At 36.9% G+C, this 15,896-nt stretch overlaps 2 protein-coding genes across 3 annotated transcripts; both read left to right on the forward strand.

The window, feature by feature from the left end:
• Nucleotides 1–780: 780 nt before the first annotated feature.
• tmem106a (transmembrane protein 106A) lies at nt 781–7,323 on the forward strand. 2 transcript variants are annotated; one of them, XM_017484058.3, is made up of 8 exons: nt 781–964; nt 1,650–1,830; nt 4,614–4,677; nt 5,102–5,255; nt 5,587–5,727; nt 5,838–5,881; nt 6,298–6,351; nt 6,631–7,323. In XM_017484058.3, the coding sequence occupies exons 2-8, from the start codon at nt 1,713–1,715 to the stop codon at nt 6,737–6,739; spliced, it is 684 nt and encodes a 227-aa protein (XP_017339547.1). In that variant the 5' UTR covers nt 781–964; nt 1,650–1,712; the 3' UTR covers nt 6,740–7,323. The 2 variants fall into 2 exon arrangements, with proteins under 2 accessions (XP_017339547.1, XP_017339548.1); XM_017484059.3 differs by having other exon boundaries at nt 1,655–1,830.
• Nucleotides 7,324–12,701: 5,378 nt separating this feature from the next.
• arl4d (ADP-ribosylation factor-like 4D) lies at nt 12,702–15,490 on the forward strand. Its single transcript, XM_017484060.3, has 2 exons — nt 12,702–12,868; nt 13,735–15,490. Exon 2 carries the CDS (start codon nt 13,872–13,874, stop codon nt 14,472–14,474), a length of 603 nt encoding a protein of 200 aa, XP_017339549.1. The 5' UTR covers nt 12,702–12,868; nt 13,735–13,871; the 3' UTR covers nt 14,475–15,490.
• The last annotated feature ends 406 nt before the right edge of the window (nt 15,491–15,896 follow it).

Below are 15,896 nucleotides of genomic sequence, written 5' to 3' on the forward strand. Positions count from 1 at the left end.
GTTGCAATATGCTATATAAACCCCTTTTAGCAAAGAAAGACAAATGCACATTTGAGAGTTCAGTTGTGTGAAAACCACAAGCACTGTTCTACAGAGATGTGAAAAAAAAAGATATGATCAGATGAGTCATCCTTCAACATATTCTTGATAAGTGGACAATTGCATGTGTGGCATACACCAAGTGAACAATACAGGCTTGATTGCTTGATCCCTACAGTCAGGGGTTCTAGTAGCTTGTTTGCTGACACGGTCTGCTTGTCACCTTAGAGGAAATTATCACTGAAATATTTCTGTCTTGACGAGAGTGGTCTGTTTCAGTATGACAATGCCTCATGCACTAGGCACGAGGGCTCCCTGAATGGTTTGATGAGGATGACAATCTTATAATATGACTCTCACAGTAAGCACATCTTAACCTAGTTGATTTTGGAGTGATCCAAACCCTAGTTGATCCATGCAGTGTATATGCTACGTTTGACTGAGCAGCATATGCCTGATAAGTGAAAGTCAAAGCTAGGTTTTTGCAACGTTAAATGCAGACATGACTTTGAGATTATATAAGCGGATGTGGTAAGCAATAAAAAGCTTACTTTTTCAGTTTATAAAATTGTCACAAACATGGTTTGGTAATCCGAGACAACACGGTTCGGTGTAATTATTACAGTACAATAAGTGGAGAGAGGAAAAGTCAAGTTTTTTAAAAGGTGGTTTTGTACGTAGTTTTGGCGATTCAATCCGGAAATCTTTGAGTAAATATGTAGTCATACTGAAAGCAGCCACAGCGCGGCGACCAGCAACGACTTGAGCAGAAATAGGAAGAGACTGTGTAGGTTGAGTCCGTCCGTCTGCAAGGAAAGCGAAATAATGTCTTTTCTTATAAACGGAAATAAAACATGGGCTTAACCAACATATATGACCAGTTATAAGCCAGAGGACTGCCTGTTTGAGACCGAGACACGTCGCGGTGAGTGTAAATGTTTGCAAGCGTTTGGCACATGATAATTATTTCTAATGTAGGCTACCTTTCGGAAGATGACATGTTAAAAACAACGTTGAAAGTCAACAAATTTATAGTATTTATTCTACATGTACAGGTTCAGTACCCTAAGTCTCTAAATTTTTGTTTCCCCAAGACACAACAACAAAACAAAAAGTGATTTCGGCAAGTGGAATTGTTATTTGGGAACTGAAACCTTGGTGGTGTATTCCTCCGAGAAAAAATACTGTCACTGTTTAGTTTCTGTTACTATAAAATTTTTTATACATATTCTAGGTGTTTAGCTTTAACCAAATTGACTATGGCCTGGTAGGTTCAGAAATGTGTTTCTTTTTTCTAAAAAGAAAACTTTATTTCTTTTTAGGGAGAAAAAAATCATTATGTAATCTGTGGTCAAAGTTTTCCAAATTTCTTGATTCATATAGATCCCCTTAAATATAGTACAGTTCAGGGTCTAGTCTAGTATGGTTTCACAGTTAAACCTATAGAAAATAGAAAGAGATATAAATAATATATAGATTTTTTAGTGGAAATGAAAATGAGGAAGCATAAACTTGTTAGCTTTCTGATGAATCCTTGTAACTATCTCTCTCTCTCTCTCTCTCTCTCTCTCTCTCTCTCTCTCTCTCTCTCTCTCTCTCTTTAAAAATAGACCAGGGCTCTCTGAATTACGGTCATATTACTCCAGCTCCTCTTCAGTAATTACGGCAACATCATGACCCACAACAAAGACAAACCAAAACCCTTCAGGTGGCTGGACTATGGCAGTATCACAGGAGAACCCCATTGGGAAGCGTGTCCTACCTGCCAAGGATCAGGACGAATATCTAGAAGTAGGCTTCGTTTATAAAAGTCACAAAGTTTGTGTTTAGTTGTGTTTATGCCAAACCAATTACAAAGGAAAATGTTTCTCCTCATGTTGGTAATTAAATGGCAATATCTTCTTGCAACGGTTACAGTAGGAACAGGAAGGAACTCTTAAATAATATTTGAAAAACAATGAAGTTGTCATTCTCAGGGAAATAAGTGTTGTGATCAAATGAGACCAAAATGAGACTTTTTTGTCAGTATCCACCATCAACATATATTATGGAACCTTCATGTAAAGAAAAGCTCAAACCCATCCAAAAATATGGTGGTGCTTATTGATCCAGGGACTCTTATTGATGGAATGAAGAATTCTGCAAAGAACTAAGATAATTTATCCTAAAATCTCATGGTCCCTGCCTCAGGGTTAAGCCTTGGCTCTAGATGTATTTTTCAGCAAGACATTGATCCCAAACATACATTCAGATTAGCATAAAAATAGTTGCAGGAACATATAAAGATATTTTGCAGTACACCTGTCCACATTTGTACCCTAGGGAAAACCTGAAATCTAAAGAAAGTCTTTTCGAAGATGTAAGTCCACATGCATAAACCTAAGAATATAAAGTAGCTGGAAATGTTCTGCATGGAAAAATTTGATTGTCCTCTACAAGCATTTCTAACCTTGCAAGACATTACAGGGAGAGACAGTGTTCTTATTCACTTAAGGAAAGGCTTCACCAATTGTAGAGGCAATTGTATCTAGCGTTTCCATAAACAAATTACTTAATAAGAAAGCTTCTTATCTGAAAAAAATATATGATAAAAAAAATGGCATCCACATGTTTAACATATAAATTATATTATATTAGATTAGATTTGATTCAACTTTATTGTCATTATGCAGAATACAAGTACAGAGCTAATGAAATGCAGTTAGTGTCTAACAACAATATAGGAAGTACAACAATATAGTGTTATATACAGAAAAGTGCAAAGTAAGTACTATAGCGTAAATGAAGCTATAACTTACAATATGTACAGCAGAGAACAAGATGCAATATAATACAGAATGTGAATATATTAAAAAATGTATAGAGGAAAATTGTAAAGAATTGTACAGAGCTGTATGAGTGTAAAGTGTGGAGAATGGAGGTGTGGAGTTCAGCAGGGTCACAGCCATAGGGAAGAAGCTCTTCCTGAGGCTACGGTTGCGGGAACATAGGCTCCTGTAATGCCTGCCACATGGGAGGAGGGTGAAAAGTCTGTGGTTAGGGTAGGAGGCATCCTTGATGATGTTCCTTGCCCTTCCAAGGCAGCGCTTGTGGTAGATCTCCTCAATGGTAGGTAGCTGGGTGCCGGTGATCTGTTGGGCAGTTTTCACCACCCTCTGGAGTGCTTTATGGTCTGCTGCAGAGCAGTTGCCATACATACTGAGATGCAGTTTGTGAGTATGCTCTAAATGGTACAGCAGTAGAAGTCCATAAGGATCCTGGGACACAGGTGAAATTTCTTAAGGCTCCATAGGAAGTAAAGGCACCGCTGTGCCTTTTTGACAAGGTTGGAGATGTTTAGGGACCGGTCGTGATCATCAGAGATGTGGATGCCAAGGAACCTGAAACCAGACACAGGCTCCACTACTGCTCTGTTGATGTGAATGGGGGCGTGTGCGTGGTACCCAGTCTGCCTGAAGTCCACGATGATCTCCTTGGTGTTCTGGGTGTTCAATTCCAGGTTATTGGTGGCACACCACACAGCCAAGTGCTGTACCTCATCCCTATATACTGACTCATCATCATCTTTGATTAGGCCTACCACCGTGATGTCGTCTGCAAACTTGATTATGTTATTGGAACCATAAACAGGAACACAGTCATAGGTGAATAGGAAGTACAGAAGAGGGCACAGCACGCAGCCCTCTGGCATCCCTCAGAGTGATGATGGAGGAGAGGTTATCTAATTTTACAGACTGGGGTCTGTTAGTCAAAAAGTCCAGAATCCAATTGCAGAGGTATGTGCTGATACCAAGCTGGCAGAGCTTGGAGATCAGCTTGGAGGGCTTAAATTATTAATTTAATAGGCAGTATTAAATGCTGAGCTGAAGTCAATGAAGAGTATTCTGACGTGAATTTTGACTGTCCAGGTGGGTTAGAGTAGAGTGGAATGCCGTAGAGATGGCATCCTCTATTGACCTGTTGCGGCGATAGGCAAAGTGTTGTCGGTCCAATGTAGCAGGAAGACAGGATTTAAGGTGTGATAGAACCTCTGAGAGAGTCTCTCAAAGCACTTGGCAATGATGGGGGTGAGTACGACAGGACGGAAGACATTTATGGCCTATGCGGTTGAGTGCTTTGGTACTGGCACAATGGTGGCAGTCTTGAAGCTAGTGGGGACAGCTGCCTGGGCCAGGGACAGATTGAAAATGTCTGTAAATACCTCGTCCAGCTGCTCCGCACAAGCTCTAAGCACATGCCCAGGTATTCCATCAGGGCCAGCTGCCTTCCGTGCATTCACCTTGCTCAGAGTAGAGCAAACATCTGAGGTGGAGAGTGTGAGAGGCAGTTCACTAGGTGGTAGGTCCACTTATCACATTTTGCACAAGTTCATTTTTTTCAATTTTATCTACTTTTTTCTATTTTTATGATGAGTGCCAAAAATTCTAGAGTTGACTAGTATTTATTTAGACATACTTTAGAGGAACTCATAGTACCTTGTTACTAGATCTAGAGGTCAGTTATGTTTTTCTAACTTAATTTCCATTTTGTTTTTTGAGCATGCTTTTTTGATTGTTGACCACCTCTATGTTCAGGCGATGAGGCCCAACTGATGGCAGTAATTCCATGCAGTGACCAAAGGTTGAAGCCTAGTCGTACGTGAGTGTTACATGGTGATCTGTTATACCTGCCTTAAATCTTTTTTTACTGAATTGTACTATGATATTAACTGTAATGTTTATTTGTTGTCAAACATCAGTGTACAACAGGAAATGAGAACTACAGATGACATTCTGTTTTCATGTGCAGTTTAGGACTTATGGCTTTGTAGATGATAATTGAAAGCACATCTACTAGTCTACAGAAAGTTTAATTTTATGTTCACAAGTTGTTTGGAAATGGTATGGTATTATTTCATTATACCATGTATGCAGTTTCATTAATAATATTAGCTTTTTTGTAGTATGTAATAAAACGATACCTTAAATTCAAATGTTAGTTTAGAAGAACAGTTGTGTTATCAGAAATGTGTTCTTTCTGTTTGGCTAAAAGTGAATAATAATAATGCATGATGTTCTTGCAGGAAGCTGTATGTGTGCATCTCCATTGCATTATGTCTTCTGATCTGTTCCCTGTTCCTGTTCTTCCTCTTCCCTCGGAGCTTGGTCATGTCTCCTGTTACTCTCCAGTCCTCCTTCATCTATTTCACACCACAAACTGTTCAGATGATTATCACAGTATGTGGAGTTTATTTACAAAGTAAATTGGCAGCTGTTGCATAACATTACTGCCATTACACAGCATAACCTTTAACAGAAATAATTATTCTATTTATTCTTATAATGAACTTAAATTCTTCTAATTCTTATTCTTTAAATGCTTAAAGTGACTTGTCTGATTATAATCCAATACCTATACAAATTGTTGTCTATTAGTTTTCCTTAAAAATGTTACTTCTTCACTACCCTATGCAGTATTGAGATAGTAATACAATAATTTTACTCTTTTTACTGATAATTTTGTAGCATAACCATTTTATGCCACTAACAATCTGTGTACATTTTGTAGAACAAACTAAACATCAGCAATCAAAACTTTGTCAGCACTGAGGCTCATGATCTGGATCTACAAGCCCTCATTAATGAAATTGTTGTTGGGAGGACCAAGATGTCAAATGTGACCACAGTTCCCCCACGCTCACAGAAAACAGTGGGTTTTCCAGTTTAAAATGCTTAAAGTTAAAAATAGTTTAAAAATTCAGAAAATATGAGCTTAAACCAAGTACAGATTTTTTTCTGCATACTTCTTTCATTCTGCAGTTTACTGTTGTGACCAATGTCATCATTGAAGACCTAGGCCTGGTGTAAGTATTATTTATAAATATGTATTAATGTATTTATGACATATCAACAATATATTATTTTAATTATTTGTCCAATATTGACACTATAGCAAAAAATTACAACCTGCTGGCTATTTGTACACACCCACACACGTGCACACACACACACACACACACACACACACACACACACACACACACACACACACACACACACACACACCACACAGACAAATCCTGATTCAAAACGACATCTATTACCAAAAAGTTGGAAGGCTAAAGCACACAACTGAGACTTAAACCTCAAATCTCAGTTCTAAAGTATCTTCTAAAGCCAGCATTGATTTCTTTGTTTCTTTGTTGTTTTTTGTTTCATTATTTATGCCTGTGAAGTAATATGCGATTCATTTGTTATTAATAAATAAACTTTTCTACAGTTATTATTGCCAGACAAGTGCCTTCCGGCCCCACACCTTATATGTACAATTGCAGTAAGTATCCCTTTTTTCATGCACATTGAATTTATGCACAGTCTCACACATACCTTTTGAATTTGGACCTTTCTGCTGGTTGATAATTTACACATAATTTTTTTGTTTAAGAACTTATATAGCTGTGTAGTTTATGAACTACTGCATGTTCTGTGCTCACATATATAGATGTAAAGTAGTAAAGTGGTATAAAACAATAAATGTGGTAGCATGTGAACTGTTACATCCTGCACAAACTGTTACATAAATGCACAAACTGTAATCATCTATTCTCCACAGAATGACTATAAAAGCCAATTACCTGTCACATGAGGAGCAGCTGTCGGTGGATACATTTGAATATGTCGATTGCGGAAGAAACACTACCATTCCTCATAATTTTCCATAACTTAGACATACTGCATATGAAGACAAGTAATATTAGAAACCAATGGGAAGATTGGTAGCAAATCCCAAAGCTGATCAGTTGTTATATAGCTATTAATTGTTAATTATGTTCACAGAGTAGCTTACACATGTACTTGTAAATACATTTTATTGTAAAAGTAGTATTATTTTTGCTGCTGATGGCTTGATTTAGTTTAGATTTACTCAATGGACCATCTGCAGTGTGAAAGTGCCTATGCCCTACTGCAAATATCCACAAACTTTCTTGTAGTTAAGATTTACACATTTCATTCATTCATCTTCAATAAACACTTTATCCTGGTCAGGGTTGTGGTGGATCCTGGGAACACTGGGTGCAAAATGGGAATGAAGCGGAGATGGGATGCCAGTTGATCACAAGATTTGCACATTGAAATTAATGTGAAATTTAAAATGTTATGTTGTTTACTTTGACTTGCACTTCACAATAAATGAAGTAGTTTTTTTTTTTTTTTTTTACATAGTTCTTTTATTTAAACATTCTAAGAGAGGCCAGACAAAATGATGTCACATGCACTGAAATGAATAAAATGGATTAATCTGTAATAGTGTCATTATTATCATTCATTATTATTAGTCAAATCATTATTAGTCAAAAATCTAAAGTAGGCTCAAAATGGTTTATGTGGGTGCGCATGTTTTTTATTATTCATTTCTCTATTACATCATGTTACTGCACATTAACACGGGCCCTGGAACAGCAGTGAGATTAGTCATCCACATCACCACTGTTGGGAATACTGTGTGGACTGAACAAACAAAACATCCAGCATTTATAAGGACATTACCTTGCTTTTGATAGTTGAGAAACTTACCAATGATATGATTAATTAAATGCATTACTTCGTTTAATTACATGGTGTTCAATTGCAGTTAATCAACTCCCTAAATTATGATTGTTTTCTATAGCACTTAATAGACCAATAAATAATAATGAACTAATTCTAATTCTGTCATCACTTCCTTTCTGAACATGGCATAAAACAAGTGATGATAAATCTCACCGTGTATCTGTTTTCAGTCTTGGTGCTATATTGCTCTTTTCCAGGTTGACAGTGGCAGATGATCCTTTTATCAACCACTAGGGGTTCAAAAAGGCAAAACACAAACACGTGGGTTTATTTGCCTATGAGTCTGTCAGTTGTAATAGTGAAGCTGGGTTTGAAAATACTCAAAGACAATAATCAGGCTAACTTTAAAGAAAGTGTGATACGGTGCCGTTGAGAATTATTGAGAAAATAAAATTTAACAATAAACATTAACAACACACAATAATTAACATTTCCTCTCAGTACAATATGAGAAACTATTTTTATCCATTCTAACAAAAATCACTCTCATTAGAAGTACTTTTAATAATAGAATTCATACACCTAAGAAATTTTAAATGTAAACAATTTTCATGCTCTCAGTTCCCAGAGTTGTTGTTGACTATTTCCTGTTTCTCTGGATTCCACACATGTAAAATTCCTGTCATCTATTAGCATGGGAAACCCAACAAAATGTTTAAACACAAAACACAGATGGTTGTTGACTTGCACAAGTCAGGTAAATGGAAACAAACCATAAACAGTTACAAATACCATTAACCACAAGTAAGATCAAAACTTTCAGACAAGTTTCACATATCTGAAACAGTCGGATTTTTTTCAAGCAGGTTGGAAGCATTGCATGAAAGAAGTATTTGACAGAATTCACTGCCTGAACTTCCCCAAGCATCATAAAAATTACAATTGGAATCATATGTTGTGGTCAAATGAGATTTTGGTCATACACACCATCAGTATATATGGTGAAAAAAGGGGACTGAATACTAGGAAAGCACTTGATACCCCATTGTAATGTATGGAGGGGGATAATAGCTTCTTTGAGACTGATTTGTGGTTGGTGGTTCAGGGGATCTATTGAAGATTGATGCCATCACAAATTTTGTTAAGTACCAGGATATTTCGGACTGAAAACCTGGCTGGCTCTTACAGGAGGTTAAGACTTAACCCCAGACAAAGTTTTCAACAACAGCCAAACATACATCTCATCAAACACATCTTAGTCTCGAACATTTGAATCTTTCTAAAAGCCCATGGTTTGAACTGGAGAGGAAAGTCCACATGCACAAACCTAAGAATATAAAGGAGCTTAATAAATAGCTTAAAAATAGTCTGTATGTCAAAGTGGACCAACATCCCTCTCCAATCTTGTTAGACAGAATGAGAAAATTATTGTTATGTGTTATTATTCTCCCCTGGGCAGGTATCACAAAGTATTCATTGTAAGGGTGCCAATAATTATGAAACCTGTGTTTTATGATATATATATATTTGTGCTAATTTTTTATTAAGAGTAGCAAGATTTATTGTATGTACTAACAATGCTGATTAACTATAAAAGTACAACTGTTTCAACCAACACTGTGTGTTGTATTCGCGTGCCTGGCATACCTGGAGGTTCAGCATTCACTGTTGACACTGAGGGTGTTAGCTTTGTCTCCCTTGGGCCCGCTTCTGTAGTGCCTTGCTTCTGTCTATCTTCCTACAGCACCAGCAAACAACCAAAATCATGACTAGTGTTAAATGCAAACATGTGACATCAGTTGTTACACAAGGGAGCCAATATAAGGCAGCAAAGCTATATAAAGCCTTTAAAACTGCTTTGTGACATTGTCTATTGTTAAATGTCGATTGTTGCGATATAACTTGATTTTAATCAACATGCACAACCCTACACTAATATTCAGCCTACATGATGTAAGGAACCATATGCAGCATGTACACAGCAAGTAATCACATATAAATTAAAGAAATTATCTGGAAACTATTCCACTTAATGTAATAAATTAGTGAAGCTATATTTCATGGCCACATTTTGCTTCTTTATGTTTGGGCTACAGATATGATGTGATGTCTAAGAGTTAATGGATGTCTGATTGCATCAAACCGACTGCAGACCAATATTTGAGGTATTTCAAACATTTACAGTTCTGTGCAAAAGTTTTAGGCACCCTATATTTTTTTTAGTACAAACTTTGTTATAGATTTTTTATTTTATGACTTCTACATTATCGAGTCAGTACATAATTAAATGTTACAGAAAAATGTTTGAATGTCATTAAAGAACGCAGCATATTACACAAGAGACCACTTTTCAGACAAAAACCACAATGAAAGCTGCTGGGGTTTTGCTGCAGAAATTAGAGACAAGTGCGACAGTCAAAGTCTCCATAAGAACTGTGACTGTTTCTGCAAGATGCTCAATAAAACTTACAGCTCATTCCTTATAAAACTACACCAATTGCACCGGAGACTATTATTTTTATTTTTACTTTTTTGTCACACCAAATATTCACTATGTTTCATTTACTACTGTTTACTGCTATTTATATTATTTTTTTTTTTAAATGTACAAACATTTAATTTCATTTTTTGAAGGCATCTTTGCTCTACAGCATTTCTTTGCATCTGCCTAAAACTTTTGCACAGTACTGTATGTAAATTTAATATACCCAACATCATTCCTTTAAACACAGCTTACTGTGAGATACTGCTTAGCTTTGGTGGCCATTCTACGGTCCAGCACATTCTGCCGGCGGCGAGCCTCCCAGTGCATCGCTGACATCTTATACCACCTGATGAAAGACCTGAGAAGGAGATTTATGTGACCAGTCAGCAGAACGTAACATGAGAGCTTCCCTTTCCTGATTAATGTAATTTAAGCTCAAACACTGAGAAGTGTCCACTGATAGGACCAAAAAACCCAACCCAAACCAACCCAAAACAAAACAACAACAAAAAAACCTCACAAAAAACAAACAAACAAAAAAACCCCAGACAGGATTTGTTAACTGCTATACACACCGCCCATATGGGAAATGCTTTAATTCATCTAAAGGAATCCTATATCAGGGTCAACAATATTTATATCTAGCCAACTTCAGTCGCATGACGGCTTTTATACCAATTTTACAACCAATAGATAGAACATTGTACCTTTGTAAGAATAAGTAGGCCTAACTTAAGAAATAAATGAGCATGCAATACAGAGTGCTGTGTTTAATAAGCATTGTTAGAAGCATGAAACTTACCAATACCAGCCACTTGCAAAGACTACACAGACTACAATTCAGACTACACTGAGCTCAAAGCTGCAGTGACGTCTGATGTCTTGTACGTTCCCTAGCAACTTTCCTACAAAACAGAGAGTGAAACAGCAACTGCAATGTCAAAAACTCTAATAAATATATCATGAAGACACATTGTAACAATGTTAGTACACAGTCCAAGAGATCTACACTGGGCACTTTTATTTATTTTTTCATTTAGTTATTTATTTGTTTGTTTATTTATTTATTTTTTAAGAACTTCACTATCTAGCTGATGCAAGAACATCAAACAAACTCATGATGGCACCACAGGAGTTCAACTATGATATCAAGTTTTACATTCATGGCATGTATAACCCTTACTTCAAAGATCAAACTAAAAGAGTTATGGAATCAACATGTTTTGTGCAATAAACCTTATGAAGTTTCCATATTTCTAAGATATTCATATATCTTGTTCATGTATTTCAACCCATATACAGCAGCAGATCAATTTCTTGTTTCATTACCTGAGGTCTAAATGCTGCCTTAATGTACAACACAAATTATCATATAAATGTAAATTTCAAGTCAAGTAACAGAAATAATTTTGATTCTTTTTTTATTACTTAGTAATAAGTACAAATTTTATAAGGCTGGGTAATATGACTAAAATACCGTATCAATCTGAAGACCTTTATACAATACACAATATGTATCACAACATAATATACCTAACAAACTACTGGCATTAAAGAAGTGCTGTACTTAAGCTGCAAAAACTAAGAACCGGTAAATGTTTAATGCTACTTTTATGTAATGTCTACAAAAACTACATTCTAAAACTGAAAAAGGGGTTAAGATAAAAAAAAAAAAGTAATTAAATCAGCTGCTTCCATTCAGTGCCTTTTAGTTTGTAATTACTATTTAGTCAATATAGACACTGATATCTGCAACTGTTGCATTACATTCAGATGTGTGTAGAATAAAAAAATATTAATTAGCCTACTGAAGCAGATGTAGCATACTTTTAAGTAAAAAAAAGTTACTCAAGTAAAAGTACTGTTATGTTAAAAACAAACTAACACTAAAATAAAAGTAAAAATAGGTATCCAGATAGCTAACAACAAGAGTATAAACATGAAGATGTGCTCCACAAAGACAATCAAATATAAAAACGAAACTTAGTGAACAACTAGTTATAATACGTAAACAAACAAACAAACAAACAAAATAACAAACAAACAAACGGGAAGAAGAAGAACAGACCAAGTTAACAATGATTGGTTTTCCAGAAAGTTCTAGGTGTCTTTGTTTTTGAATCCCTAAACGAAGGAATGTTTTCTGTAGGACAATTTAACATTCACGTTTGTCGAAATAATGTAAACCTCTTGGGAACCTTGGGGTAGCTATAACCAAATATAGCTAAGCAAAAGTGTATTTTTGTCTTTACAAATTTACTCGAGTAAAAAAACATATTTAAAATACCCTTACTAGTAAAACAATGCATTTAAAAACAAAAACTAAAGTAAATGTAAGAGAGTGAATATAGCGCGTTGTTAGCCTCGTCTGCTTGCATTTTCAATAGCGTGAGGAAGAAACCAATAAACTAAATAAACTAACATTAGCTGACAGTTGCGGTAGGCTATATTTGAAAGCAAAGATTGTAGGACCTCGGATCACCATTCGATAAGTAGGCTACACACAGGCAGCATCAGGGGGCGCCCGTGGGGTGTTTTAGTAATTTAGAAACAGTGTAATTAGTGAACCACTAGACGGCGCACATGCGAGCACAGTGAAGTCTGTTGGTGACGTCACGCACAGGTTGTCGCTCCAGAGCTCGTGCACTCCTACCTCCGTCTGTTTTCTCCTACTGGCCGGACGAGCAGCACAGGCGCATTCAGCTGTACAGAAGAAATGACCGCTGTTTTGAAACGAAGAGTCGACTGGATGTCAGCACTTCTCTAGATTAACATGCCGATTCATTCATCCTTCACGAGATACCATATGAATTAGGTAAGGAGTTTTGAACAGCTTTGATTTGTGAAACGCAGCCGACAAACAGAGTACAGGCTGTGAGTTTAGCACTGCAGTGTTCACACAAGTCATTTTGTGTAAACGGATTCCTGGTTGTTAGCGGGTTCTTTTCTTTACGTGTACAAAGATAAAAAAAAATCTTCTTTTAGATTTGAAATCCAGGCTGCTGTACACTAAGAAAAAAGCTTCTTGAAGAATTCTCCAAGTGTTTATGTTTCAAATGTATGTATGATCCTACGTATGTTTCTATGGTTTTGTAGGGTTCTACGCAGAACTTTTCATTGTTCCCCCACAAGGGACAACCAGTGGACCCTTAAGGCAACTAGATAGTTCACCTTTTGTTCCATGAGTAAAAGTATTGGTAAAACAGACAGTTCCAGGATTTCGCAGTGATTGCAAGATCTGTTATCAGTTTACATTTAAAAACAGCCTATTCAGTGGGTTGTGTGGACTAAACCCACACTATATTATTTCATAGACAGCTGTAAGTTGTGTATATCTATGAGAAATCTATTTTCAGTGAGCAGTCTTAAGAGGATTAGGCACAGTCGACGACTTTTTAATTACATATACTTTTAAATTCCAGGTCTATGCAAATATAGTTAGATTACACACTGCACCCAAAGTAGCTTTGTGTCACTCTATAGGCAATGCTACAAACTGCAGCCAGTATTTTATTCTAAACTGCTGAAATGCTAGCAGATTCTGGGATCACATTTTCAATGTATAAAGTGTAGATTTTTATCCTGATGGCATTCTTATTCTAGATAATGTTGATTAAATTTGTAACCCCCCTGTATTAGGCATCCTTGACTGTAACCAGCTGTTGTGTTTGCTTTGATTAGGTCCAACACTGTGCTTCTGGATTCATTGCCCTTCTGTCTGCCTTCAGGACCTTTGAAGTAGGTGCAAATGCCAAACACTTAAAGCTTAATAGTCAAGTCTGCTACGTCTCACAAGACAGTGAGAAAATCCGATTGCAATGGGAAACCAGCTGACAGAGATTGCTCCCAACACTCCGTTTCTGCCTAACTTTCACTCCCTCCATGTGGTGGTCATTGGGCTGGACTCTGCAGGCAAAACCTCCCTCCTTTACCGACTTAAATTGAGGGAGTTTGTCAAAACTATTCCAACCAAGGGCTTTAACATGGAGAAGATCAAAATGCCGGTGGGCAATGGACGAGCCATTACGTTCCAAGTATGGGACGTGGGTGGTCAGGACAAACTGCGGCCACTGTGGAAGTCGTACACACGCCGCACTGATGGCATGGTTTTCGTTGTGGACTCCGCCGAAGCAGAACGTATGGAGGAGGCCAAGGTGGAGCTTCATAAGATCACACGCACGTCAGAGAACCAAGGTGTGCCTGTGCTTGTACTAGCCAACAAGCAGGATCTTCCGGTTGCCCTACCTGTTAGTGAGGTGGAGAAGGTTTTGGCTGTGCATGAACTGAGCACTAACACCTTTCACCATGTGCAAGGCTGTAGTGCTGTGGATGGCCAAGGCCTTCAGCTGGGCCTAGAGAAACTGTATGAGATGATCCTTAAAAGAAAAAAGGTCGTGAGGCACAGCAAGAAAAAGAGATAAGCGGCTTAAGGACCCCCTTTAAGCACAGTTATCTTGCTTGTGAACCTCCACAGCGGTTTCTGCGTTATTGCAGGATTTTGCTAGGAACAAAGAAACCCTTCCAGATGGCTTTGGAGTCAAACTGGCTTTGACCTTTATCTATCACACAGTATTGAGCTGCTTTTTATATCTATAGACTGCTATCAATTGAAAAGGCTAATATCAAAAGAATTTAAGCCCATGCCTTTGGTTCATATGTGTTTCCTGCAGTAAGGACAGTGACTGAAATCAAGACCATGGCATGGCAAAACATTGATTTGCTTTTAGAGCCAATTTACTAAATTATTTTTTATTTCAGTGCTGATATAAAAATGGCCATATTAATATTTGTATTAAGCTAGTTGTAGAATTAATGTTTGACAAAGAATCTGTTCGCACTTCAGAACCTGATTGTTTTTGCATTCTGTAAATAGTTTTTTTTGTAATGGTGAGGAATGAATAAATTATAGATTACTTTGACACAAGATATGCTTAAAAGAAATATTTCTCTTTGCAACACTACAATTATTTATTAAGTCATGCAGAAATTACTGTATGAAACACTAGGAAAACCAGTTTCACTTTGTGGCACTAAAAATATGGACTGGGCTTCTGGCTTGAAGATAAGCCAGTGAGATCTGACTTCTCTTTACATACAAATTTATTTATAATCAGTAGTCCTTTGGTGTGCAGAGGTATCAGTTGTTGGACAGTACCTTCGGCTAGGAACTTCACCCTATTTATAAGATCTAATAGATTAAGCCTAAATGCAATTGTATTTCTAAGTGGAGTAACATTACAAAAATAGCAGTTGTCCCAAATTTATTTATAGACACAGTGCTTGTGATGATGTCACTGCTGGCCTGTAAGTGTGTTACGTAAATGCTCAAAGGATGTTTAGTGTCACCTTATATCTGACTGAAGACATTGTAAGGCTAAAAGCAATATTTTTTATACTAAATGTATTAGATGACAATAAAACAAGTACATTAACTCAGTTACAGATTTTTTTAATGAAGTTAGCACTATGTCTTAACAAAAAAAAATGTTTAAAATATTTGTGTTATATTTATTCATACACAGACCTAAATAAAGTGAAAGCATGAAAGAACAGCAGATGGATATTTTTTAAATAGGTGAGATATTACTGTCTTCCACCGACCATCACAGTTTGAGCAAATGGTGTGAGGCCCAACCCCCCGCCAGAGCATGGACAGACAAATCCATTTATTTTACTTCCAAGTGAAGCAGCTGCGTCAGGCCTGATTGGATTAATTAGTAATCTGGTTTTGGACTAAACCAAACCGCAGTGGGGAAATAAAGCAAGATTGATTTATTGAAGCAGGGCTTTGGTGCATTTGATGGGGCGATGTTAAGGGACATCTTGGACCATTTAGCAGATTA

Source organism: Ictalurus punctatus, chromosome 13 (assembly GCF_001660625.3).
Source record: "Ictalurus punctatus breed USDA103 chromosome 13, Coco_2.0, whole genome shotgun sequence".
NCBI lineage: Eukaryota > Metazoa > Chordata > Actinopteri > Siluriformes > Ictaluridae > Ictalurus > Ictalurus punctatus.

Excerpts from the sequence above, each read along its gene's own strand:
- tmem106a (XM_017484058.3), top strand. The coding sequence starts at position 1,713 with ATGACCCACAACAAAGACAAACCAAAACCCTTCAGGTGGCTGGACTAT. Across the intron at positions 4,678-5,101 it reads AGGTTGAAGCCTAGTCGTAC|GAAGCTGTATGTGTGCATCT; the intron begins GTGAGTGTTACA and ends ATGTTCTTGCAG. Across the intron at positions 6,352-6,630 it reads ACCTTATATGTACAATTGCA|AATGACTATAAAAGCCAATT; the intron begins GTAAGTATCCCT and ends TATTCTCCACAG.
- arl4d (XM_017484060.3), top strand. The coding sequence starts at position 13,872 with ATGGGAAACCAGCTGACAGAGATTGCTCCCAACACTCCGTTTCTGCCT.